The sequence below is a fragment of the Dysidea avara genome, chromosome 7 (genome assembly GCF_963678975.1).
Source record: "Dysidea avara chromosome 7, odDysAvar1.4, whole genome shotgun sequence".
Classification (NCBI taxonomy): Eukaryota; Metazoa; Porifera; class Demospongiae; order Dictyoceratida; family Dysideidae; genus Dysidea; species Dysidea avara.
Window position 1 is genome coordinate 2,090,815 of NC_089278.1, and position 27,549 is coordinate 2,118,363.

Here is a 27,549-nt window from a genome sequence, read left to right on the forward strand (position 1 = left end):
GGATGCTGAGGTAGGAAACAAGGTGATGAAGTCACAGAAGAGAACTTATTACCAACGTCATGAATCAACACCACGGCAACTAGTGATGACAGATGGGACCTTACTGACCTATGCTGCTCATAGCATCTTCTCAAGTGCTAATTAACACAGGTAGTAAGAAAGAGGAGGCACATGTGAGTTGCATCATTAGTGTTGAGTAATAATACGTACATTCGAGTACACTAAAACTATTACTACAAGCACACACCATATTCACACTATCCCAGTTAGGAAGCATTGCAGCATGTTATCATCTTGACTATTGAACTGTAAGTGGTTGGGCCACATCCATACTGTTGCATCTACGGTATTGCACATGTTTGTTGATGTGAAGTGTAACAGATTAATGCTGAGCAGAATATGGGGCACAATAGGTGAAAAATAAATGAATTGCTGGAAAGAAAAATAGGTGAAACAAAGAGCAAAATAGACTCGTCCCTACCTACAGGAAACACGGTTTGGAATACACAGCAATGGTAATTGATCAAGTTGTGTTACTGTAAGCCAAACAAGGTGGATTATGAAGTTGGTATATACACAGTGAGTATTAGTACTCTACAATGTGGCTATGATGTGTTGTGTTTCTGGAAGACTCCATGACCACCTCACTCAAAGATGCAGCAATAGAAACACCCACTGGTTAAAATACAGTGTCATAATATTAAGTGCAAAGCTACAATTTCACGTGACTGTTCTATTAGAGTATCTCGATCTGCACTTACTCTTAACATGTATATATAACAAAAAGTTACTTAACATACGTGACTGTTCTATTAGGGTATCTCGATCGCCACTTGCTCTTTCTGTAACAATTAGCTATGTATTGTTGATATTTTATCGCTTCTGACTGTTCTATTAGAGTATCTTGATCTTTTGTGTCCACTTCACAAAAATTGCGCCTATTTTGTCAGCATTTTGCTCATTGCTTTTACCCACCCATTATCCCAAAAATTTTGTTGGCAACATCAATGCATCCCTACCTGTAGGTACACTATTACCATATATGACTTGCATTGCAAAATTAAATATTAATATTGACATGCTTTTTCTGTGTTGTTCATATACACAGTCCAGGTACTGAGGATGGAGACTTCTTTGTTGGTTCATCATTTGCCACTAGTCTGGTGAAGATATGGTCCAGGGGCGGGGCTTTGGGGGCTGAAGCCCCCCCTTCATATTTAGGCTTTACTTGATCAATATGCTGAGTATTATAATGAAATTTTGTCTTAGCATAATTATATGATCACTAATAATACAAATACTCATAAAACCACCTTATAAACATCTTTCAAAGGTACTTATGCTAAAGTTTATGCAACAAGGACCCGGATCAGCATTGGAGGTGTACAAGATCGAGATACTCTAATAGAGCAGTCAGCTAACTACTCTAATAGAACATTCACTGGAAAAATGTAGTTGATTCTGTTATGGGATTTTTCCAAATCTACCTGCACCTATACATACAATGAAGTGCATTGGTCTGTTTAAAGGGCTTCATTCATCTACTTGTGTAATTAATATGTATGGCAATACTTAATTCAGGTACACAATTTCCATTGAAAATGCTCTCAGATTCAATCTTGTATTCAAAATTTTCCACTTTCAACATTATTATTCTAACATGCACCTATTCAGTGTTGTGCAATTGTGAGAGGGGTGCATCATGTACTTGGTTGTCTGTACCTACCCAAACTTTTCCATTAACAAAATGCTTCAGAGAGCCATACCTATAATCTAAAGGCAGTATATAAAATATCTACAGGCAGAAAATATTATGAATTTTATGTGGAAATGTCCCCAAATTGCAGTATTTTAGCATCTATTTTTCAAAATTTTCCTGGGGGGGGACAACTGGGGCATTTTGCCCCGGGCCCCAGCTTGAAAGAGGCCCCATGAAGGGCCCCCTGAATACCTGTTTAAAAGATCGATATACTCTAATAGAGCAGTCAGATCTAAATACTCTAATAGAGCAGTCACAGTATTCTTCAGAGGAGCAGTGTAGCAAGCTTATAGATAAGGAGATATGGTAGTTATTGTCATTGCCAGCAGGTTGTGACCTTTTTTTTTGGTCTTCACCTTACAACTTGGGTCAAGGGCCCCACTTTAACTCTTTACCCTGGTCCCCTTAATTTCTCTGGGCGGCCCTGGCTGGGAAATGTGCTTAGCACACCTCTACCCAAGAGATTAGTACCTTGAGTTAGCCCCCCCCCCCCCTTTTATAAATCCTAGATCCGCCCCTGTGGTCATCAGGTATTCCTCACATGTGACTGAAGAACAGTCATAAGAGGATCATATGATGTCACATTACATCACCACCAGGTATTTGCTGCTGAAGCCATGCTAATGATAGTCAGTATCCTTCATCTTGAGATATACCAAAGAAGGTGTATCCCTGTTTGATACATAACGTATTATTCTATTGGTGGATGTTGTAGCCTATCACAATAGATGATGCTGAGCATATAGTAGCCAATCAGATTTGATGATTGATGTGTTTGGGGACCAGTCTCGTAATGCCCTAGCTAACATGTTAGCAGCCAATGATAATAAAGATGGTGATGAGGTGAGTGTGTTGTAATGAAGAGGTGTGGAAGATGTGATCTCCCAGCGTGCTGAAGGATGGTGCACTATTTCGGAACTGTTGCAGAGACATTTTTGTGTTTAATGTGTGTATATGCTGTGTAGATGTTAATATATAAAAATAAACTATGGGCACTACAAAAATATGCTAAGAGGGTGCATACCTAACCATTTTGTACAGTAAATATAAAGACATTGTGTAACATCAAGAGTTCATTATATAAGGGACTTTTGGTAACATCAATACACTGCAGGAGAATTGCTTGATAAAATGCAACAGAACTGCTACAATAGCTGCTGAATTTATTTTTCCTTAAAAAAATTGTTCAAGGGTATTATATAAGTGCAGTTAGAGTACAATGCATGCATACAAGAGCTAGTGTGATGACATTGTTATGATTAGCTACCTAATCAAGTTCATGGACTACGAGCCTCCCCACTTTCTGGAGAACTTTCTTCAACCTAAAGAAATAACAACACAATAAACGGATCACACTCCACAACACATAACTAGTGTAATAATAAATTATTTAATTTTAAAAATTTTTAAATGAAGCAGGATTCCAGAAACAAGAGATGACAACAGCATTGATGGAAAATTCCTACTTGGAATTGTAGCAAAGAGGGAAAATCCCTAAATTGGCATGCTTCCACCATCTTTTCAATCCATCATAGCTGTTGCATCTCTTGTTTCACTACTTATTGCTGGAACCGTTTTTGTAATAACAATTTTAAGTGCAGTTTATTAACTTTTTTGAGCATAGCTATGAAATACATGTGTGGCTGTGACTGCTGTATTAGAGCATCTCAATCTTTCTACAGTACCACAAGTTAGGGGTGTAGCCTCAGCACTGAATATTAGCAGTGTGGTAGCATGTTGTGATTGTCTACTGGGGCTGGCCCATTGCAGTAGTTTTATTAGCCCAGCTTAGCTGCTACCCGATACTACCAAGGATACTGCAGCCCATTAAGTGCCTCAAATGGTTCATGGCATCTAAATATGCTCCTTTAAGAAAAGTGTCAATACATATTAACTTGTGATTTAAATATTGTGAGTTGCATATCTTCATACTTTTTGAGACCCGTAAATCCCTAGACATTTTAAATCATATGTCGATTGCATATATAGCAATAGGAAAAGCTTCAAAAAGTTAAACCCGTTAGGTTACAACACCCTGTATTGATTTTATTAGCGTGTGTAATGTAAGCTCTTCAATACCTCACTGGTATACAAGGATTATCCTGGCAATTAGTTACAGCTCACTTTTCTTTTCTTCACTTCTGTGGCTTGTTGATACGAATCTTCAGTTTGTTTTCTCTTAGAAGATGACCTCTTGTGATCACTCTCAGAACCAGATGAAGGCTACATGAAATTAATTAAATTAAACTCCATACAGCGTTACACACATACACACAGACTTGAGATCACACATTGACCTCACTCAACAATATTGTTAATAGCACAATCAACTTACTGAGTGATGATGTCTCTTCTTTGATTTCTTCTTATGTTTTTTCTTCCTCACTTCATGATCTAAAGTGAAAACACATCACAGTGTGATATATAAGATCCAATACAAAGGAGTACATTGATTATATCCAAACTAAAAGTGACTGCTCTATTAGAATATTGTGGTGGTATTACAGTAAAGTGTATGTTCTATTACAATAGTTGAACAGCTGGTATATACTACCATACACTGCACAAAAATGTAATGAAGTAGTCACGAGAGCTCACACATGTTCAATAGGTGCAAGGCCTTGCGAGCTGGTTGTATAAGCTTCCTGAACTAATTGAGTCATATAAGCTGTTGATAGAAGTGGGTAACCTAGCAACTGACCAACAAAAATTGACACTTAGTCCTGTTTCTTTATAAAGGTTTCATGTGTGACTTCATGAACCCACACGGTCTACATGCGAACACTTTGTAAGCCTTTCAGGATAGAATTGCAAACCTTATAAAATCTGTTTGTGTGACTTGACATACTTCACGAGCCCTGCAACTTCTTCATTACTTTTTTGTGCACAATACTGTAATGACATTCTCACTGCATTTTAATCATTGACATTAACATCAAGGGCTGCTGATAGTGTAAAGGATGGTCACACATTGTCGGTCTGTATAACTAATAAGTGGTACATTAATACATGGATACACAGACCACTACGTACTCTGCTTGTAGTAAAGAATTTCAAACTTTGTTTCATCTGTCTAGAAAGTTGCTTCAAAGCCATTATTTTAAAAGTTCATGACAGATGTCAACCATAATGGTATCCATGAATTTTAGTGCTGATAATGACACTTGGTTCGTATTGCAACATAATAGGAAACACCTAGGGACCCGCCGATTATGCTCATTATTTTACCTATTATGCTATGCTGCACTTTTGCGATTATGCTTCTCAATATTTACCTATTATGCTCAATATTTACCTATTATGCTCAAATTATGCTCAATATTTATAGCTCAGTTCCTATGTTTTTCTAGTAAATTTGCACTTTATGGGAAAACAGTAAGTTGCTGAAGCAAACTCTAAATCCTTGCTTGTCAAAATGCATGTCACAGAAAAGATCGATATACTCTAATAGAACAGTCAGCTGTCTGATTATTCTGACTGTTCTATTAGAGTATATCAATTTTTCTGTGATATATATATTTTGATAAGCAAGAACTTATGGTAACGCACAAGTGCTCTGCCTATTATGCTCAATGCTTTCAAGCACCTGTTATGCTCATTATTATGCCAGCATAATTGGCAGGTCCCTAGAAACACCTCAAGTTGCACAGTTACCGTAGCCTATTTTAAGTCCATGCTGTTTCCATCATGAGATGACATATTTCACACAGCGTACCACCTGTCACGCAGGGTTAGAAGACAATAGCCAGCACCTGTAAACATCTGTATTTTGATGGTACACAAGTGGAGGTGTGCAACTTGTGGTCCTCGATGCTAGTAATTCCACCAAATAATTGTTATTAAATTACCGGAGTCATCTGAGTGAGATGGACTACGTGACCTTGATCTTCTCTTCTTTCTTTTGTGTGAAGACCGTTCTAACTTTTCCTTATCCTTCTCTTTGTCTCGTTCCTTTTCCTTCACTTCTCCTTCTGACTCAGATGAAGGCTATAAAAGCACACAACATTATAACCACTATTTCAGTGAGATGTACAAATTGAGCAGCTGTGGCACCACTAAGTGTTAGAGTCAATTATCTGTAGAGTAAGGGTGTTCATTGAAAAGTATGTGTTTAGGCACAAAATATTCAGGAAAGCACAATTTGATTGAATAAACGACATATATCCAGAACTCTGTTCAATTACTCTAACAGAGAATACACCTACGACAACAGAACACACTATGGCCAGACCTCTAAAATCAAAAGTTGAACAGTCAATGTTAACGTTCAGTAACTGACATGTTGGGTTATTGTTAGTTGGCATTCAGATACTTCACTCTTCACTGTAAGTTTACTCCCGAGTATGTGAGCATATAATTTATAATAAAACCAGCGAATCATTTGGAGCAATTCATGTGAACATAGATACAACAATGGTCAACACTTACAGAACGAGACCGCTTGTGTTTCTTTGATCTCTTGTGTGACCTGTGATGACTTGTTGAGGAGGAACTCTTGTGTTTGTCCACTTCTTTTTCTTTCTCTTTCTCCTTCTTTTTCACTTCTTCCTCCTTCACTTCTACTACTGGCTCAGGTGGTGGCTACACAAAACAATATAACCACACAACTTCACATTGTGATATGGTAGTAAGTTGACACTACCACTGGCAAATGTGAGGGAGGGTAAAAGTGATTATCTGGAGCTTGGCTGTTTAGCTGAATTGACGTTTGTGATAAAAACAAAAACCCTGCCCACTGTTTCTTAGAAGCAGAAAAAAATAAGGGCACTTGTTTGTTTTCAATACAAAGGAATTGACAATTTGTTACCACACAAAAGATCATACCTTTATTGTCTTCCTAAACTCTTTGAATATCCGAACTCTTTCTTGCTCTTCACTAATTGTCTCAAAAGCTGGATCATTAGTAAACTGATCTCTCACCTACATACAAGTATTATTTTCCTTACAAGGAAGAATGTATAATAGGGTTCACCTCGATCCAGTCAGCATCATGTAGTACAGGTGGTACTGCAGTTTTGAGCATGTGTTTGAAATTTGCTTCTCTTCTTCGCATCTGTATGTAGTGTGAGTATCACATGTAACATCAGGCATAACCAGTATACTAGACTCTCTAAAGAGCCACTTTTAAACTAAGTATTATTTCAATACACATTTCCTGACAGGCAGTTACAGTTCAATAAAAAGGCACCACAATTTCATAGTCCCAAAGTGGCCAATATAGAGAGGTGGCACTACATGTCTTGTACCTTTCTCTCTTCTGCCTTTAGACGTTCTTTTTCTCGAGCTTCAGCTTTCTCAATTAGCTGTAAAATAAGACGTGCAATAATATTTGTCATTGTATACTGTATTTATCCATATCAATGCCCCCAGGCGTTTGTTTCTATAATCTCCAGCTGCAAAATCTTGTTTGCCCAAGTTTCATTAGCTGCAATAATCTTTGCTCTACAAATTAAGGTAATTGTAATCTTGTACAAGACCTTCTCCTGGCCTTCATTTAGGACCCAGCGTTTATTTGAGACCAGAGATATATGTGACCTCCACCTAGTTTGCACAACTTCCAATCAGCATTATTTCTAGTGTCCAAGAAATGGATCACAAAAGTTTCAGCCTATTGTGGTAAGTAGTCTTGGAATTATAGCACTAGACAGTAGGAAGAGCAACGAAATTGATTTGTACAGCGACTTTATTGAAAATAAACTGCAGGAACTTAATTCACAGCCATAACTTCGTGTACAGTATTGATATTTGACTTAAAATATTCACCATGGATTGGCAAACCAACAAAGGTATAGTTTTAGTCCAGTAGTCACTAGCACATGTATGATGACAATTTCATTGTAAAATGACAACAATCTTGTTCATATCTACCACATTGTTTGGACTACAGAAACAAAACAAAAATTTCTAACTCTTCATGAGCAGGTAAATAAGATGGTGTTTAGTTTAATTGATTTGAGTCTTGCCTCTCTGAGTAATGGCTTGATTAAAACTTGCATAGTTTTTTCTTTGTAACGTGCGTAAATTTACGATAGTTTGTTTTTCTCAAAATGCACGCTTGTGGGAACTAGGGTTTTTGCTGAGACGGTCACATATATCAACACCACTATTAATTCTATATACAGCATAAACTACTCTCCTTACACTTTCATATGCTAGTTTGATATTTCCTTTGTCTAAACTACTTGACCGGGAATCATCTAGAATATGTTGCTCAAATTCCTGTTTAGACAGAGATTAGTACGTACCACCAAAAATGAGCTGCAACTACCTTGTAGGGTGTTTCAAGTTCCACGTTGAAGTTTGTTTCTTTAAGAATCTCTTTGATAATCTTCTTCTCTTCGTGAAGACGATTTTTCAAATCCTCCACATAAAATTTGAAAAGATCCAAAGGAGTGGACCCTACAGCAAGGTAGAGTTGTGATTAATACATTAATACAAAAACTAAGAATTAGACAACTGAGTGTGTGTAGAATTACGCTATACTGTAAGTATCTTACAAGTGGAGTCTGCCTTAGCAGTTACCTTTGGACCACACTTTGTAAGACTTGTTGGGCAGGTACTGCACAATGCAAAATTTGTACCAAAGAAAAAGTTGACAAATTCAGTTAACTTTATTATCAAATTCTAATTATGGCTGTCCACATGCTAGGTGTTTTGATCTTGTTGATTTTGGTCATCATTCAATTTGTTAAAGCTGATAAAGTGTGGATTAGTCAACTTTTCTTTCTGTCAAAATTGGGCGTTACTATTCAGTGGACTGGAACACTGGACTGGACTACTGGACTGGCATATTTTTTGTTTTTACACATTATATGGCTGGATTTATTGAGTTTCACCAGTTAATGGCCATTTGATAGCCTGTAACCCACTATTAAACACTGAATACGAACTGGGAAATGCACAAAAACTGTCTTTTAAATAATTTTGCTACTGTTCAGCTATACCATTGGGCTCAATACGGGACTTACTCCTTACCCTGTAATGCTGTATGTGACAGTGATAGTTAAGCAGCGATCATCTTTCCAGTTTATGAAGAGCTGGCTCAACGAGAGCGCTGTGTAGTCTTTCGTGGCCAGACATCTATTTCAACACCAGGGCATAACGATTAGAATTATAAGCTATATTAAGCGCCTGTGCTGAAAAAGCTAAGCCCCTATAGATGCTACAAAAGACCAAACAGCTTGCTCGTTGAGCTTGCTTGTTGAGCTTGCTTTAAGGATATCATAGTCAACTGGAAAGATGATTGCTGATTAACTATTGCTGTCAAATAGCAGCATTACAGGGTAAGGAGTAAGTGCTATATTGAGCCCCATGCTGTATAGCAGCATAATTATCTGAACAGGAGCATACTTATTAAAAGTCAGTTTTTGTACATTTCACTGCCCGTATTCAGTGTTTAATAGAGGGCTGCAGTCTACCAAAAGGTCATTTTAACTGGTAAAACTCAAGAAATCCAACCATATAATGTGCAAAAACAAAATATATGCCAGTCCAGTAGTCCAGTCCAGTGTTCCAGTCGTAGTCCAGTCCAGTGTTCCAGTCGTAGTCCAGTCCAGTGTTCCAGTCGTAGTCCAGTCCAGTGTTCCAGTCCAGTAGTCCAGTCCACTGAATAGTAACGCCCGTCAAAATTCCTGTAGTACAGTAGCTGCATTAGACTATCCAAGGTGGCCCTCTATACAGGTACCAAACCCTTCAAAAAACTTTCCGCGGAATTTAAAAAAAAAAATTCTATTAAACAAAATTTTATGCTGACTGACTAACTAATTAACTAATGCCTCCAGCCAAGCATAACTGGACAATGGATAAGGCTATAGGCTTGATTTCTTCACTGTTTGACATCGCTTCGTCCTGAGATGTGCCTTTTCGCCAACTACAGTAGTACATACAATGCACGCATCAGAACTTGCCTTGTCCTCCTTTGTGTTTCATTTCTTTTTGCTGACAACACAAGGTGTCCATTCACGATAGTGTGATGTGGCTTCTCTGTGGCTGTGTTGATGCCCATGTTTTTCTGTAGCGACTGGATTGATTGCAGAGATGCTTCTCGTACTGTTCTTCATTTGTAATGCTGTGTAACGGGTGGAGCATAGCTGAAAACAAGCGTAATGGTCGCTTCCCTTTCTGTTGTGTAATTGATTGTTGGAGTGCACATTCTGAAACAAATACCAGTTAAAGCACCGCCGCCGCGTGTACAATATGGAAAGAAAAGCACAAGGCGAAGCCGAGTGCTATATTAGGCTTGAGACCATGCCCGAGTGCTTTTATTTCCGTATTGTACAAGTGTAGCGGTGCTTTAACTGGTATAGAGTGCTTTATTGTCGTCTTGCTTGGAGAGTTTGTTCCGTGAATTCAAACCGCATCAGTTTTTTGGCCATCAGACAATCGGTAAGTGTCTATGTAGTACAGTTGTGGTAGTAATACAAGCAAATAGTATCATTTTGGCTACTTTTGGCGATTAGAAATGTTACACACATGATCTTGTTTTTCGTATTTATTTTCCAATCAATGCATAACTGTTCTTTATTTTCCTTAACTGTACTTTATTGTGACGCAAATGGAAAATATAGCACACTTGAATGCGTTATGGAAAATAGAGTACTCTTTTCACTTTGAGCTCACCAACGTAAAGTACTTTAATTTATTTTTATGGCATTCCTTGAGCCATTCTTTCGTGGTATGTTGTTTCATTAGTCATAATTATGTTACAAAAAAGTAAAAATAAATTTTTTTAAAAGTAGAAGGAAAAATTAAGTTGGATTAGGGATCAAAAGAAAAAAAAGTAGTGAAACAAGGGAACAGGTGAATACCTTCCTTTTTTGCTATTCCCTTGTTTCACTACTTTTTTCTTTGATCCCTAGATCCCTAATCCAACTTAAAATTCTATTTTTCCTTCTAAGAAAGTTGCCAAAATATAAAGTTTGGTCTGCCTGCCTGCAAAGTCCAAATGGCAAACATTCATCAGAGCTACATCCTACCCGTGAGTTTGTTATTGTGCCGTGACTGATGGCTGTTGGTTGGCCTCTAGCTTTGCAACTGTGGTCGCCATTCATTTTTATCTTCAATTATATGATTGTCTCAAGGAGACCATACCAAGGTGTTAATTTCCATATTAACACTTTCCTTAGAGAGTTTGACACCCACAAAATTATTTGAAGCACTTAAGAGGGACTAGCTGCACTTATAAAACAATCACTTAGGACCACACCCTCAAATAATCAGAACATGCTGCCACTCCCTGAGTAACCACCAGACCTAGTTGCAATTAGTAGTAAGCAAGACATGGCACTGAACATTCTCCTGTAATCTATTGTGTATATAGCTCAGCAGCAAGATCGAGGTACTCTAATAAACCAGTCTCAGCCACATGTGTATATTGTATGTAGCTACAAAAATAGTTAATACACTAATTTAATTTTTAAAATGCAGTAGGGTTCCAGTGATAAAAAACAAGAAATATGAACAATTGTGGCTAGGGAAAATCCCTACTTTGGCAATGAACAGATGGTGGTAACATAGGGATTTCCCACATAGACAAGCTACCTTTGTTCACCATTTTAATGCTGAACCTAAATTAATAATTTTTATTGCACAAGTAGCAAGAAATATAATTGGGAGGGAGAGTATCGAATTGCGCTATATTCTGTGAAAATGAGCCCATAAAGCCTATGGCATCGTTCAAACACGCCTTAAGAAGCTGAAGCTATTGAGTGAAAAAGCAGTGTACTTGAGAAAGTATGGCACAATGTGCAGAGGAACTTGGTACGAAGAGTAAGACACAGGGAGCTAACCTGGAAAACAAACATCACCAGAACATTGACACTGCCTTGGACAAATTCAGTTCCAGCTCCTGCATGTGTGCTGTACACCGTGAACATCAACCCCGCATGTGCTACCTCAAGCAAAAGTGACACATATAGATGGAGCTTCAGCCATTGTAATTCCATGCAGACCACCCACCTCGAACTAAATCAACAACAGTCAGGTTTACGAGAGGAAACTAAGGTGTGTGGGTTACTTTACGGGCTCGCCTATAGCACAGTTTCAACACTCTATCTCCCCATTATATACTCTTACTAATAGTGATGTATGTATTGTACACAAGCAGTTCTCAGCATGTAGCTTTACCTGGCTGTCCAAGGAGGTCCCGATAACGTTCCTCTATAGAAATAATTGGGTACAAGTCCTTCCACAGTGACATGGAATTAAGTTTGCCACTTGCATGAAGTTCATCAAGAAATATCTGTAGAAAAAATGCTACACTGCACGGGCCTAGTCTATGTACCTGAAATGCATCTCTATTCTTCCTGTGAACTCTTCTCTCTCGGTCCTTATCTTTTAATTTCTCTTCTTCCTCTTTCTACAACAACAACTACAACTTACGACACTGGTGGCACATTATCAAGTCCATACCTTTTCCAGTTCTCTGATGTGTTCCTCAAATGTGACCAACATGTCTTCCTTGTCCATCACTAAACATGTACATCACTAAAATAATATGTACAGTGTAGGGAGTCACACCTTGTAGTTCATCATCATCCTGGAACTTCCTGTTGTCCTGTACTAACTTCTGAGCCTAACAGGAACAGATGATACAACTTAACACAGTGGTATGCTTAGCACCACCAAGTGTACAACACTAAAAATTGACATGGTAGTCTTTAAAAGGTTTAAAACTCACTCATAACTCCAAAACATATTAAACATGTGACATACTAAACTTGTTTACAATTGACTCTATATAAGGCAACAGGGCATAAAAGCACATGAAGTAGTTCTGCACTCAGAAGCTCCTGGTTTAATCCAAGACTACAATTTATAAAATAGCATACCTCAACCCAGGTAGTACGGTAAGTGATGCTTGTCATTTTCCTAAATATCTTGGCCAGCGCATGACAATTCCGTTCTCTTTGTTGCTTCTCTTGTTCCTGTAAACAAACCACTTTACTCACAGTGCTGTGACAAGTAAGATGTTGTACCCTTTCTCTCTTAGCTAGAGTGAAGGTCACGTCTTCAAACACATCTCTTCTCTCACCAGCAGGGACCGCCTTCCACACAGGATTATCCTCAAACAAATCACACACTCTCCTACAAGTACACAATACAATTAGTGTGTACACTTTGTATCTTAACAAACAACAATATTATATGCAACAATGCAACCTGGCAACTTGTATAAAAGGGTCACCAGCAACTTAAACTCCCTGAATATTAAATTTACACAATACTGCAATCCACTTGTTTAACTTTACTGACCCACCAACTTAGACAGACATCACCATATTCAGGACATATACTACAACCTAGCTACTCCACTGTGTACATGTATCATCCATACACTGAGTGATGATATGTTACCTCCATCTCATTTCAGAGTGCACCTCCTCATGATCCTCCATTAGTCGCTGGAGTAACTCACGATTCTTTTTAGCTTTATGCCTCTCCTCCTCCTACCATTGCACCAGACAATAACAACACACACAAACACAAGTGTGATAGCATATGGTTGGACAATACTGCATCACAATATATCACAATATATCACAGAAGAAATAGTTTATCATGATAATTGTATTAATCGTGAATTCATAAAAGCCAATATACGACAAGTATTGAAATACTATTACTATGGAAGATTTTCACATTCTTGATACTTTATTTTGTAAGTGTGCAATGTATCACGGCATATGATTAACATATCATAATGTGTGAGTACAGTACTGTTATCGTCTTGTGCTTTTATCATGACACACACGATATAGTAGAGGCATTATTGGGCACTGATGGCTTCAAATCTGAAATAAGGTCAATACCAACAATGGTATAGTGGCATCATCATCATCATCATCATCATCATATGGTAAGTATTTATTGATATCAACAAGCAAGGTGGTTCTCTTACAAGTTGATCCACCAAATACACAACAAACAGAACTGATCACTTAACAGGTACACATCACACACGATGATGTAGATGAGATTGTGTGCTCACTTTTTCTTCCTTCTGCCTCTGCGTCTTGTACATGTTGAAAACTTGCTTCTTTTCATTCAATTTCTTAAGTGCACTATAAAATTACATAATTGTGTACAAGTACACATGCACAATGAGCAATATTACTGTTTTAGAGATATATTATAATAATTACGTTACAGTTAAAGCACTGCTGTGCATATGTATGGAAAATACAGCATGATGGAGCACGTAGAGGAGAAGCCAAGTGCTGTATTTGCCTTGAGACAACCCTCTCCACCGAGTGCTATATTTCTGTACACACAAACAGAGACGGTGCTTTAAGTGTTATATTATACTTCCTAGTCTTCTTGCTTGGGGAATTTATCTTGTGTGCCTGAACCACTTCAATTTCAGGTGACCGGCCATCAGTAAGTGTCTATTTCTAGTCATAGAACCAACTGGTAGGATCAGTCTGGCTAGTTTTAGTGATTCACTATGTCACCCACGTGATCAATTGTGCTGTTTCAGTGGGGTTGTTTTCTAACACTCCTTACACATATAACTGTTCTGCATAACTGTACTGTATGACTCATGCAGTACAGTTACCGTATTTGACCGGTTAATAGCCGCGGCTACCATAACTTTCAGCAAGCAAAACCCTGCGGTTACTATGCGAAGGCAGCTGCCATGAGCTTGTGTGGCAGCAGCCTGTGGAGTTTATACAGTTTCACAAGTGACTGACCTTGTTTAATCATCGGTCAATACTGTCATTCATTTTAACTTCTCTCATAAATGCTATTTCCTGGCTTAAAACAACTCCTTTGACTGGTTTCTGTTTTAAATGTGTCTAGTCAACACTTGCAACAGTATGTTCAGATACAAGCTGTGGATCTTATCCGAGGGCAGCTCTTATGACAATAATTCTAGGCTGTGGAGCAGCTACTATCTGGGGGCAGCTATTATACGAGCCGCAGCTATGAACCGGTCAAATACGGTATGTAGCTAATTGGTACTGTATGGAAAACACAGTACATGACAGCACTTTGATCCTCCCACACACAACAATATATTAGCATATCATATTGCTTATGGATTATTAGGGGTTAAAATTACAGCAAGCAGTATGCTCATGACTGTTATATCAAAGTACTTTGGATCAAGTCTGTCCACATCTGTGTCATGCCAGAGTCGGCATCTGACCAAGTCTGCCCTTTCTGACTACCCAGTAGAAGCTATTGTGGTACCAACTATAATGAACAGTTTGTGGGACATAGCAATGACTGAACTTGGTGTAAGTATCTACAGGGGTGGATCAAGGATTTGGTGCAACACTGGCAAGCTGCTGCATACATAAGGAAGTTCTTCAGCTACAGAGTTAATACTGTACAGTTAGTTGTAGCATACACATTTATTGCATCAGGTAAAAATATGGTGTGTACTCCAACATTAATGTTAAAGATCTTGGGTAGTAACTGAGACAAAATAGCATTACAAAGACTGTTCTATTAGAGTACCTCAATTGCTTATGACAGGTCTGAGTAGGAGAAGGTTCCTCTAAGCATATTCTACTAAGCTAGTTATAGCATAACTACAGCTTCCTCTGTATGTATATAGTATGTACAAAGCTTAAACTTACAGGCGGAGCAAGGACCCAAATGCCCCATGCTGGGTCCACCATAGTACCCTGAAATATTTAACAGTAAGCTTAGTATCATTTGTAAAACAGTATTGCTGTCCTCTGATAGACAGACACAACAACCCACACACCACACACACAAACTACATACACAAACACACACACACAACACACACAAACAGAGACATACACACACACAGACACACACTACACACATGATCACTGAAGGCACACATAAGTATGAACTGCACAATAATAATAAAACTGACGTGTATCGAGGATCGTTGACTATCTGCTTCATGGTATATTCCCAACTGGAAGTTGATGAAATATTCTAACAAGACAACAACATATAATTCAGACAGTAATGATGGCGGATGAATACCTTTTCTCTTAACAAGTCCTTGAAAGCTTGTTTGGCTTCCTCGTGAGTAGCATATCCTTTCTGTTTACTCTCTACCTCTGTTTTATTAGTTTCACTGTGTGCAACAGATAACTGGTCATGGTTAGTTCAAATACAGCAAGAAAATCAGCAGCCATGTATACATACAACTACAATAATGCATGGCTAATTATGACAAAATTGTCTTTGACATACGAATACATGCTACAGTGCTTCCTCGACTATCTGACCCCCTCGGGCCCAAGATAATCAAAGCCCATTCATTTACATACAGAGCTGTGTTCAAATACTCTAATAGAACATACAACTGAGACAAAATACTCTAATAGAGCAGTCGTTCTACTGTTCGGATAACCAAGTGTTTGGATAATAGAGGGAGCACTGTACTTAGAAGATTTTACCTCCTGGGCAGTAGTGAAAGCTTTAATTATAATCCAAAAGGTCTTACTAAAACACAAAATTCACACTTCTAAATGACCTAAAAAAGGACTATGAGATTTTCGTATCTCAACTAGTTTTGTACTTGTGATATACATCATTACCTTCCCTTCACCTCCTCTTGTTTATCACCTCCAGTATCTGATTCTGAGTCAGTGACTGTCTCATAACTACTGCTGTCTTCTTGTCTGAAAAAAGAAGAAAGTATCATACAGTATGATAGCGCTTGTACATGGAAGATTTGTACTCTCACAAAAATTTTTTGACCAGAAACCACCTCACAACACCTTAATGATACCTTGGCAGGATTGGTTAAGTAGAATCAAGCCCAAAAATGTTTTCAGAGTGGCCAAAAATGTTTCTGATAAACTGTTGCAGAATTTTTTTTTAAAATGTTTAACAGAATTTTCTACTAACTGATTAACTAATTAACTGCCTACCTGATGCCTTCAGATAAATGTAACTCACTAACGGTTAAGATTATGGACATGCTTTTTCATCGTTAGATGTCGACAGGTGCTTTTTGGCATACCGCACTACACACAATGTACACATCATAGATTTTCCTTTGTTCTCCTTTGTGTCCCATTTATTCTTTCTAACGATTTGTGGTAGCTAGCGTGTGATACTGTAGCTTCCCCACACTTGTAATGGAAATTGTCCGTATTCTCTGTAGTGACTGGATTGATTGTAAGAGGCACTTCTTGTAATGTTCTTTATTGTGATGCTGTGTAACGGGCTAAAACCAAGGACAATGGCCACTTCACTTTTTCAGTAAATGATACATTCAAACAAAAACATTACGTATGGTGCCGTTCTTTCTTTTGATGTGCTATGCTCTGGTTCACCATGTAAGTAAGCAAACAAGTAAAAAGGAAAATTAGGAATTTTAAGTTTGAATAAAGATCACAGACATAAACAAGAGAGGTCACCTACACCTGCAGATAGATTTAATCCCTAATTCAGCTATGGATACAGACTGAAGTTTGAATAAATGTCCACTAGTATATCTGTAGGGCGACCTCCCTTTTGTTTCCCTACTTTTTACGTCCCTGATCCCTTAAAATTCCTAATTTTTCCTTATACTTGTTAGCTGTGTACAAACAACAACAGAGAAAATGGCATTAGATTTTTATACTTTTGTTTCTGTTCGCACACATGCTCAGGCACTCAAACAAGTGTAGTTCTCCAAAAGGTATTTGTATGTCATTCACCAAATATTTATTTGTAAAATGTAGGATACTGCTATACATAATTCCCTTCCTGATATCATTTGCGTAACTTATAAGCGCTGAAGTAAGTTCCTGTTTATATCTGAGTCATTTGTGATCTCTGTACAGTAAAAATCCTTTGAATGTTTCAAGATGACATTACTTAGAGCAGCACACACAGACTTATGTGCATGTACCACACACACACACACACACGCACACACAGACAGACTACAATCGAACAATCACACTGACTTTGTTTGCTCTGTATCCTTCTCTTTCTCAATTAGAGCTGCAATAGCACACAAAGTATGTTGTTTATGATGTAACGTTAAATACTAACACAATACACACCTCTTAATTCTTGCAACTCAGCAGGAACGGTCCATGTTGAATCTTTAGTGATATTATTGTAGTAGTAGGAACGACCAGCATCTGACTTGTGCTCCTTCCAAGGACACTGAGACAATAATTTCTGCACAAACATAAATAACAATAATATGACGTATGCTGTCTCTAGGAGCAGAAAGGTATGTCTATTAATATTTGCCTTCTACAAGCTAGTAAGCAGGCCATCACAAAAAGCCAGCTATCTTCTTGCAGATAGACCCATTATTACTTTGAGATCACTCCAGTGACCCCAAACACTATTGGTGCAACTTCCATTGCTTGATTGTCGTGTTATTCCAACTGCCATATCAGTGGCTGAGCAGTCTTCTCTTTGTAACCACATACTACTATACTAGCAACCAACGAGTAAACACTACAAACTGGCACTGGTGTAGCTGGCACAGCTATAGTTGCTGAGAAAATTATCTATGGTATTATCTCTACTCTAACAAAGGGGAGCGACCACTGACAATACATCAACTTCAAAGATGCTTGCCACTGAAGGAGTCTGATAAAGAAGTTTGCTTTCTTTTAGGGAACCAGAACTACTAGCATCATCCTCTAAAGTGAGGTCATCCTGATAACTTGAAAGTGCTTATTTAAATAACAAATATAGCAGCTACACACTATGTTTGGAGTGTGGACCAACGTTGGTAAGCAAGAGAGTGTCACCAGCATTGTATGCTCTCCTGCACTACACAAATGACAATTGGGGCAGGTGAAGATTAAGCCTCCTGTCAGTATCAGACTTTAGTGCAAAGATAACTGTCCAGCTCCAGAGCATGAAAAAGCAACTTCCCTATACAGTTACAATAAATACCACAGCAAAACTCACAGGTGAGACATGCCCATAAAAATTATGTCAACCAGGGTTCTACCCACACCGGTCGGCAGTGGTTCAAAGCGACTAGTACTTCTAAAAACTGACCAGTATCCTAAATCCGACCAGTACAATTCTTGCATACATCACTGATAAATGTGCATGCAATATACCCTAATATAACACACAGCATATCAGTTCATGTTAACTTTAGGCCACCACTCTGGAATTTCTGGGCAGAACCCTGGTCAACCATAAAGATAAGATACCAACTCCTCCAATATTCACCTCTCACAGATTATAAAGCAGAGTAGAGACTTGTGGCATCTCATGAAGTACATTGTTACTTTGGGCATTGCATATGCCAAAGATCCAGAGATACAAAGATGTTAGACTCACAGAGAAAATTCTTAAAAGGGGAAGATAAGTGTTTGATACTCAGATACTACCATTATGGGAAACAGAGGGGGTAAAGTACTCAAGAGGACCATCCATGGATGACAGGCTTGTCACACCCCAGCCATGACGTACTGCAGGGAAATGATTGTGAGTCCGTTGGGATGTTACTGTTACTGCGTCCAAAGCCTTTTAATGGCATGCTCTCTGCTGCAGTCAGATAACAAGTGTTTGCTCAACATATTGTCTCAGTCGGAATCACAACACAGGATCAAATAATGACTACTACAGTCTCCACTATTTTATGTCAAGTATGATGGCAAGTTGAGAAGATACAGTACATTCACGGTAGACTTTGTATGGTGCTACAAATGTCTATTGCTATAGCTTGTACTGTACAATGGTGCCATTACAGGGTATGACACAAAGATATTGAAGTATCCATCTAACCATTCCACAAGTAATCCCAGGCCATTGTCTTGTTTGCCATTTAAAACATGCCACGTAATTATAAGAAGAAAAGCTCTAGAAGTGCATGCCATTGGTCTACTCAGTACAATTTGAGTTGATACAAATTGTTTTATGTCACAAGTGATATCTGCCAGGTACAGTATGTGATACAATAAAACCCAAAAATGATTTTGTATAACAGGAGGCGACATTGAGGTCTTTTAGCAACAAAACACTACAGAGGCCAAGCATGCGTGCGTGTGTATGTACAAATGTTGTAGACCGCGCGCGCGCGTGTGTGTGTGTGTGTGTGTTCAATGTAACAACTAACCTCACTCTTACTCTTCAGTTCATCTGGCTTCTGCCATGACGACACTTTAGTATTAGTATTATAATAATATGTACGACCATCTGGTGCCTTGTGTCCTGTCCATAGTGACGTCGCCTTCTAAAGGTGGAGAACATATCATACACTGAGTTTACTCTAATAGCAATATTATAGATGATACCATCATAATTAGGTGACTAATAGAAATAATAATAATATACGGCTGGTATGTTGATAAATAAAAATCAACATGAAATTCAAGTGTAAACGGTTGTAACCAGAGTGTGCTTCATTTTGTTGGAGAAAGCTAGACATCAAAATACTAAAAGCTATACAGTACTAATTTGCCATAACCTGTTACTGAGAAACTTATATTAAAAATTAAAGTAGGTGTGTCGGTTGAGAAGTAAAACAACTTATAAGTTGCAGTAGTCCGAAACTTAGAACAATTTTTTTCTAAATTTCACCCTGCTGCTATGAAAGTGACTGGACAATTTTAAATACTAATTACATATAAGGTTACATACCTTCTTCTTTCTTCGTTTCTTCTTCTTCTTGTTGACTTCTTCACTCTTCTGCTCGACAGCTGGCGAGCTAGCAGCAGGTTCACTAGCTGCTGCTGATGATTGACCAGTGACAGTTATTTGACTAGCAACATCTGCTGGATTAGCCACACCTCCTTGACTCATCACATCTCCCTGACCTGTAGCAGCACTTTGACTAGGTGTAGCTGCTTGACTAACTGCAACAGCTTGACTGTTCGACGCTACATTCTGATCGGCTGTACTTGCTTGATTTGCTGTGACACCTTGGGCAGCCACACCTCCCTGCAGAGTCGAACTTACAGCCACACCGCCCTGCATAATTGAACTTGCAGCCACACCTCCCTGCAGAGTTGAGCTTGCAGCCATACCTCCCTGCAGAGTCGAGCTTGCAGCCATACCTCCCTGCAGAGTCGAGCTTGCAGCCATACCTCCCTGCAGAGTCGAGCTTGCAGCCATACCTCCCTGTAGAGTTGAGCTTGCAGCCATACCTCCCTGTAGAGTTGAGCTTGCAGTCATACCTCCCTGCAGATTTGAACTTGCAGCCATGCCAGGTGAAATAGCTACAGAGCCTGGTGCAATCAAGGCTGGGGAATCCCCAGTTCCAGGTGGTCGATTATCATGGAGGAGTGGCTGTTGCAGCAATGGTCTACTGGGTGGAGCTTGCACAGGTGGCATGTTAGGAGGCATACGTGATCCCGGAGGAAATCCACCCATTTGCTGCATCATTGGCATCTAATGAAAAGAAAAACATCACACTAAATTTCACTGTTAAATGGGCAGTGTGGCACTACCAAAGCTGATGATTTCACTGGGCCGGTGAAATAATGCATGTTGCGTACGTAAATGGAAGTGTATGATAATTAGATGCAAGTATGTGTCTATGACAGAGTAATTGGCTAATATAATGAAGTACTATTGAACAAAACCCTCAGGGAAATTAAATAAAGATTTTTAAAAAGTTTATTTATTAAGGCTTTACAGCACAAGTGCTGAAGGTCTGTAGTAGTGATGTGCGATATATCGAAAAATATCGATTTCGCGATAATTTTGTCGATATCGTTATCGTATCGATTTTCGATACTGCTTTAGCAGATTTCGATATTTATCAAAAAGGTAACATTTTGCGATAATTATCAAAATATCGAAGAATATTTCGATAAATCTACAACATTTAGTGTGTGAGTTGCACAATCACACTAGAAATGAAGGTTGGTTCTGTACTATCTAGCCACTTTAAAAACTTGTCTACCAGTTTCCTAGGCTTATTATTAGTTTTATGCAATAGTTTGTGTGTAAAGTGTATTTCAAGCATATTTATAAATATCGGCAGCCCACGCAATTACACCACCCACACAATTAAAAATTATCGAAAATCGTATCGAAATTTCGATATTTACCCCAAAATCGTATCAATAACATATCGAAATAAAAATCCTGATATCGCACACCACTAGTCTGTAGGACACCTGGTCTTACAGCCTGTTTTAAAGTTGTTACATAAAGTGTGTTTGAAAAGGAGAAAAAAATTCATGACTGGACCGGGCAGCCTCGAACCTGCAGCCTCGAACCTGCAGCCATCCAATTAATGCTCAAACGCTTACAGGAGTCTGCCAGGCAGTCAGGATGTTTCCTCCTTGTTAATTTCAAGTATACATATCTATAGGAACTATATGGATACACTATCTCCATATCCATAGTGCCAGGTGACAACACGTAGATTGGCTTTGCTGCTTAGTCTCATTTCTATAGCAGGGCCACAATTATCACCTCGATTAGCACACAAAACCAGGAGTATAAAAGTGCAAATAAACAACTTACAGTAACTTTGACACAAAACAAGCAGCAGCAGCATAGTAACTTGGTCTAGCAGGTCTAGCATAGTAACTTGGTCTAGCATAGTAACTTGGTCTAGCATAGTAACTTGGTCTAGCATAGTAACTTAGTCTAGCATAGTAACTTGGTCTAGCATAGTAACTTGGTCTAGCATAGTAACTTGGTCTAGCATAGTAACTTGGTCTAGCATAGTAACTTGGTCTAGCATAGTAACTTAGTCTTTGTATGATAACACATGGATCCTAGTCCTGTTAGGCATTAGCCTTCTCTATTTTTATCATATACATAGGGTTATCAACCACGTGATCTGTGATGGCTTGTTAATTTAAAGAGCCAAGAAGCTTCTAGTCTAAATCCGAGGGATCCATGGCCTGAAATATTGTAGATTGCTGGTAAAATCTGGACAAGTTAACGATAATTATAATTTTTTGGAAATCTTGAAATCTTAAAGATTTTTAAATTTCATCCCTGGTTTTGTCGAGTTTGTTGATCCCTCATCTGAATCAGTGGAGCATCACTAGGTCTAATACACTATTATGGTTAAAAAGAATTTATTGCTATCACTTTTGTACATCGAGAGTTCATCAAGAAGTAAGGAAGAGCAAGACAAACAGCAAATAAAGTGCTTGTGGAACAATCCACATGTTTGATTTGTTAAATTCATTAAGACAAGAGAAGCCTAATGGCACTTTGTTTTTAACCTACGAATGAAGTACACAGCAGTTAAAGTGGTAACAGACAAATTCACACAGAACTGCACAAGACAACTACAGTAACCCTCGGCACCCTGAGGGTTAGCTAGAAGAATGGAGGACTATTCACCATTGGAGAAAAGGTCACAAGGTGAGAATAGAACACCTTAGCATATCTGTGGCATGTGTACAATGTAGCTATTCATTAACCTCATCCATTAGCACCCATTAGCTACTGTACTCATGTTCAACAGTGTCCATTAAGTACACTTGGAATCTCAGTTCAGCACATTCCAGTTTGGGACAAGCTTGCATTATTCCTTCTGGTGTTGTTTTAGTATAGAAAATTAATTTTAGTTTTTAAAAGGTTTTAGTGTTTTAGCTAAAATTAGTTTACACAATAAAAGTATTTTAGTTTTAAGTACTTCAGTATGGAAATGAATTTTAGTTTTAGTTTTGATTAGTTTCTTAAATTTAAAATATTTATTTTTAGTTAAAGGTACTGTAGTTTACTAAAAGTAAAAATGCTAAATAAAAGTATTTAGTTATAACAACACTAGTTAAACAGCTTCACTAGTGCTGCACTGTCCCTTAAAATAGAATATCTTATAGCACTGCTACACTATTGCACAAACAACAAGCACAGGATAAGACTAGTAGTCTAAAGGGTTACTTGGAAAATTCTTCTTGTATACTTTATCAAAGTCACACATCCTACAGCAAACAACGAGGATTATTCTGGCTAGATTTTGTCATTACAGCATCCTTACTATGAACTTTACTGAAATAAAGTGTCCTTTCATTCTAGCCTTGACATGCAAAAATTGTTTAAAATAACATATAGACCTCAACAATTCCTCACATGAGCTCTGACACATTATTAACAATTAGTACTTCATGACCTCATTAATACGACCATCTTATTATAGTGACCATGTCAAGGAAGTCCCAAACATAGTTAAAGTGTACTTCATGACCTCATTAATACGACCACCTCGTTATAATGACCGTGTCAAGTAGGTCCCAAACATAGTTAAGGTGTACTTCATGACCTCATTAATAAGGTTACAACAAGACTCACTGGAGGAGCACCAGGAGGGACCACACCTGGTGGAGGAGGATGCATGCCCATAAATGGCGGAGGTTGATGTTGCTGTGGTGGCTGCTGGCCTGGAGAATGTAGGCCACCCTGAGGTCCTCCCTAGATAACAAATGATTACTATCACTAACATATTGGGTAATGTTTGGAATCATATGCATAACAGAATTACCACAATCAGTTATTTCATGACTATCATTAACACCCAGGGACATGTCTTGGTTGCTGGATTTTTTTTATAAACTACAAAAACCTTCAAAGTCAACTGCAAATTATTTCCACCATAAACCGATATCCGATAAACCATATCCTGCAGTATTACTAGATAGTATGTAGGATAACTGATTGAACTGTTTTAGTGCTACAAGTAATAGTTGTAACACGGGCATGAGGCTCGACTGCCCGAGGGCATACATATCAGGCAAAGTCCGAATGTCCCGTGTTACAGCTAATATGTAACACTTATCAGGCTGATAGCCTTTACAGGACGATCAATCACCCAAGCCAATATGAGTGCAGCCACTGGATGTATTATATATGCACACCTAAAATTTTTGATTGTGAATCAGCAGCTAGTACGTTCTGGTTACGTGTGGTTGCGATGAACGGATATATCCTAGAGATATCACGGAGAATTTCGGCTACACGGATTTAATGTTTTAATCAGTGCTATTGAATCGTTTATGGAAAAATTACGAAGTTCACTAAAGGCCTAGATAGATAAGCTTGCTTGTAGAGTGGTTACTCCATGCAGAGTGGTAGCTTCGTGATGGGGGCGTGTCCATATTAAAAAATGTACGGAAACAATCGGTGATTAAGCTATATAGCACTTGTACTCACCTTAGCCCAACGTTTTTCAACTCGTAGGATGGCAAGGATAACAAAACGCTCTCTGTCTGAGTGGTTTTCATGGTGAAGTCCAAGTTGTGCATCCTAATCACGTGAGTATTAATCGATCCCCACAATCGATTTCGGCCTCAATGTCTATATAATCACTGCCCAGTTGTAGCCCGGTCTACATTTCGTACGTAGCCCGGCTAGCTGGGCTACATACAAAATGTAGCCCGGGCGGCTCCCTTGATCTGAGGTGTGAAAGTGTTACATATATGCTTAACATATGGTATATTATTTCACTTAATTGGTCAGACAAATACTATTTTACCATAGTACACATCATCATGTATAGTACACCACTGTTCTACCACAACTGTATACTTACAGAGAATTGTGGTGGCATCATGTGACCAAATTGTCCCCTAGGTGGAGGGGGCATCCCCATGGGTAGAGGAGGTGGTAATTGTCTCATTCCTCCAACTTGTGACATTGGAGGAGCAGGTGATCCCATCAAGCCTGGAGGCAGGAGGCCCCCGGGGTTACGTCCTGGTTGCTGTAAACAAACATGTAATTATAAAAAGTAAACAATAAAACAACTATACAAAAAGGTAGGCAGGTAAGACGTGTCATTATCTCATAACATATCAGCTTAAGCTTGTGTAATGTACATATACGTGGTGCATATTCTTCCAATAGAAACTCGCCACACAGTATACCATATAGCAGGGACCATGAAGGATTATATTTTCCTTCCAAGAAAAATACCCATCAAAAAACCATCTTTACAAAGTAAACACTAAACATTGCTCCACTGAAGTCCCCAAAATGCCTGAAACAATCCCAGTGAGCTACTACAGAATTTTAAAAATCTACAAGACTGCAGATTTTTCTACTGACCAACTGATCGTATTCAGACAGCACTATATACATGATAAATGACCGCTCACAGAATACTGCCTGCAGTATAGTGCAATCCTGCATCTCGTTGAGTTTCTTTCTTCTTTAATGAGTGACTGTTGCTTCATTCTATTCTACCCAAGGAAACATTAATACGTGGTCTGACTCGCTCATGGCTAGCAGGCATCTATTGCTAATTCAGTTCGACCATGCCCTCTATCATGATTTGCTTGTCATGCCCCTCAGGGCAGAGCATCACAGAATAGTTCATTACCAGCAGATTAACAATAAACTGAAGTTGTACAATGAAAGCCAGGTCAAGAACCTGAGCAATATTTTGCATCAACATGTCCAGTTCTTGGAAACTAACAAGTCACTTACAGATTGGAGACGATTTTTAATCCCAAAGAATTTTGCCTGACCAATATAATGTGGCTACCCCAACCCTGCACATGGTTTGTTAGCTAATTTTAGAGGTGCTAGCTTGTACAAAAATAGTCACCTGTGCCATTTCTGTGGAACAGACATGGCCCAGGTTGGAGGGATTTTTTTTCTCTCCTTACTTTGGCCCCTTTTCTGTTATACCTTATCAGTCATTAAGTCAAGTCATTAGGTCTAAGTCCTTGAAATTAGGTTAGGTAATCCTAAGACTGCAGCACATGTTGCTGTCAGACCTTCAGTGCTGGTCACTGTAAAGTGTCAATAATAATTATTTTTGCTAGTAGCACAAAGGTGTCAATTCCTGCAACATGTCAATGGTTTCATCTTCTGTCCATCACATTAAAAAAAAAAAACAGGAATCTTTTTAAAAAATTTCATACCACACCTCCAGCAGTTGCAGTAAGCAGATTGATTCAAGGAAAGCGCTCTTCACATGTAGAGCTCACTTTCTTATACTCCAGCCCTGGGTAAAATTTACCCTTTACATGGCTATTTACCTTGGGAGTTGCTAACAATTATGCCTATATATAATATATACATATATATATATATATATGTTACAATACCATGGGGAATGACTTTAGGTGCCACCACCATAACATTAGGTACACTGTAAAGTGGGCCTACACAGCACAAGACCCTATTTCAGGTGAAATCAAAACAATCAAGCCATATTTTAGTCAATCAAAAATCTTGATCCATGTCGTAGATTTATTCCACAGAACTATTGGTAGTGGCTACCTTGTGTTATTATCTTCTTGAGATGCTATCTCACTAGTGATATGGCTAAACCTGTTAATACAGGGAGTCAGAAACATATAAAAATACTAAAACCCAGTGGAATACAAAAAAATCGCAGTCGGTGGTGACTTGACATTGATCTCCAGTGACACGCAAGCCAGGCATGCACCATTAGTGATGTTTGATTACGAGAATCTACCAATTAATTTTACGTGTCCTATTAAAGACAGCCATTGCCTCTCAGAGAATATTTTATGCTCATAATAATCTGAATTGGACTAATTAATTTTCCTTGCCATGCCTGCTTTGGTTTCGGCCAAATGTGACCGAGGACTTGTCATTCTCACATTTTTTATCACATCAATATATTGATGGTTTCAAAACAAAAAAAATTGATAGGTACATTACACCACTATTTCACACAACAAATTTCGCCTGATGATTCCCCGCCTACTATGCAGCACTGTACGTGTATAAGGTGCGCTTAAAATAGAATAGCACACATGCACGTGTAATTAACTCTCTTATTTGCTGCCTTACCATAGTTTTAATCACACAGCCTGTAAATCTTTAGAGTACGATCCGCCGATTTAGCGTAAAGCAGTTATCCTTCGCTGACAACTCGCCACACCATTCATAAGCGCGCAAAGACCAACATTGGGAACAGTATAGGGGTGTGCGCATGC

At 38.5% G+C, this 27,549-nt stretch overlaps 1 protein-coding gene across 1 annotated transcript; it reads right to left on the minus strand.

The window, feature by feature from the left end:
- Positions 1 to 2,905: 2,905 nt before the first annotated feature.
- Positions 2,906 to 27,542, minus strand: LOC136261609 (pre-mRNA-processing factor 40 homolog B-like). The gene is made up of 28 exons (XM_066055635.1): positions 27,404 to 27,542; positions 25,170 to 25,337; positions 23,933 to 24,052; positions 20,309 to 21,058; positions 19,785 to 19,901; positions 17,752 to 17,872; positions 17,653 to 17,689; positions 16,291 to 16,374; positions 15,731 to 15,824; positions 15,615 to 15,679; positions 13,749 to 13,821; positions 13,115 to 13,206; positions 12,736 to 12,844; positions 12,589 to 12,684; positions 12,278 to 12,332; positions 12,170 to 12,228; positions 12,042 to 12,116; positions 11,885 to 11,999; positions 8,028 to 8,158; positions 7,901 to 7,978; positions 7,006 to 7,062; positions 6,732 to 6,812; positions 6,584 to 6,679; positions 6,188 to 6,340; positions 5,608 to 5,746; positions 4,095 to 4,153; positions 3,884 to 3,982; positions 2,906 to 3,081 (listed from the first exon to the last, which is right to left on the minus strand). The coding sequence occupies exons 1-28, from the start codon at positions 27,404 to 27,406 to the stop codon at positions 3,037 to 3,039; spliced, it is 3,171 nt and encodes a 1,056-aa protein (XP_065911707.1). The 5' UTR covers positions 27,407 to 27,542; the 3' UTR covers positions 2,906 to 3,036.
- Positions 27,543 to 27,549: the final 7 nt, after the last annotated feature.

What these genes read in the sequence shown, in the direction of transcription:
- LOC136261609 (XM_066055635.1), bottom strand. An exon ending in ATCTCACTCAGATGACTCCG is followed by an intron (nt 4,154 to 5,607) that starts GTAATTTAATAA and finishes TTTTCACTTTAG; the next exon opens with ATCATGAAGTGAGGAAGAAA. An exon ending in AGAAGAGACATCATCACTCA is followed by an intron (nt 3,983 to 4,094) that starts GTAAGTTGATTG and finishes AATTTCATGTAG; the next exon opens with CCTTCATCTGGTTCTGAGAG.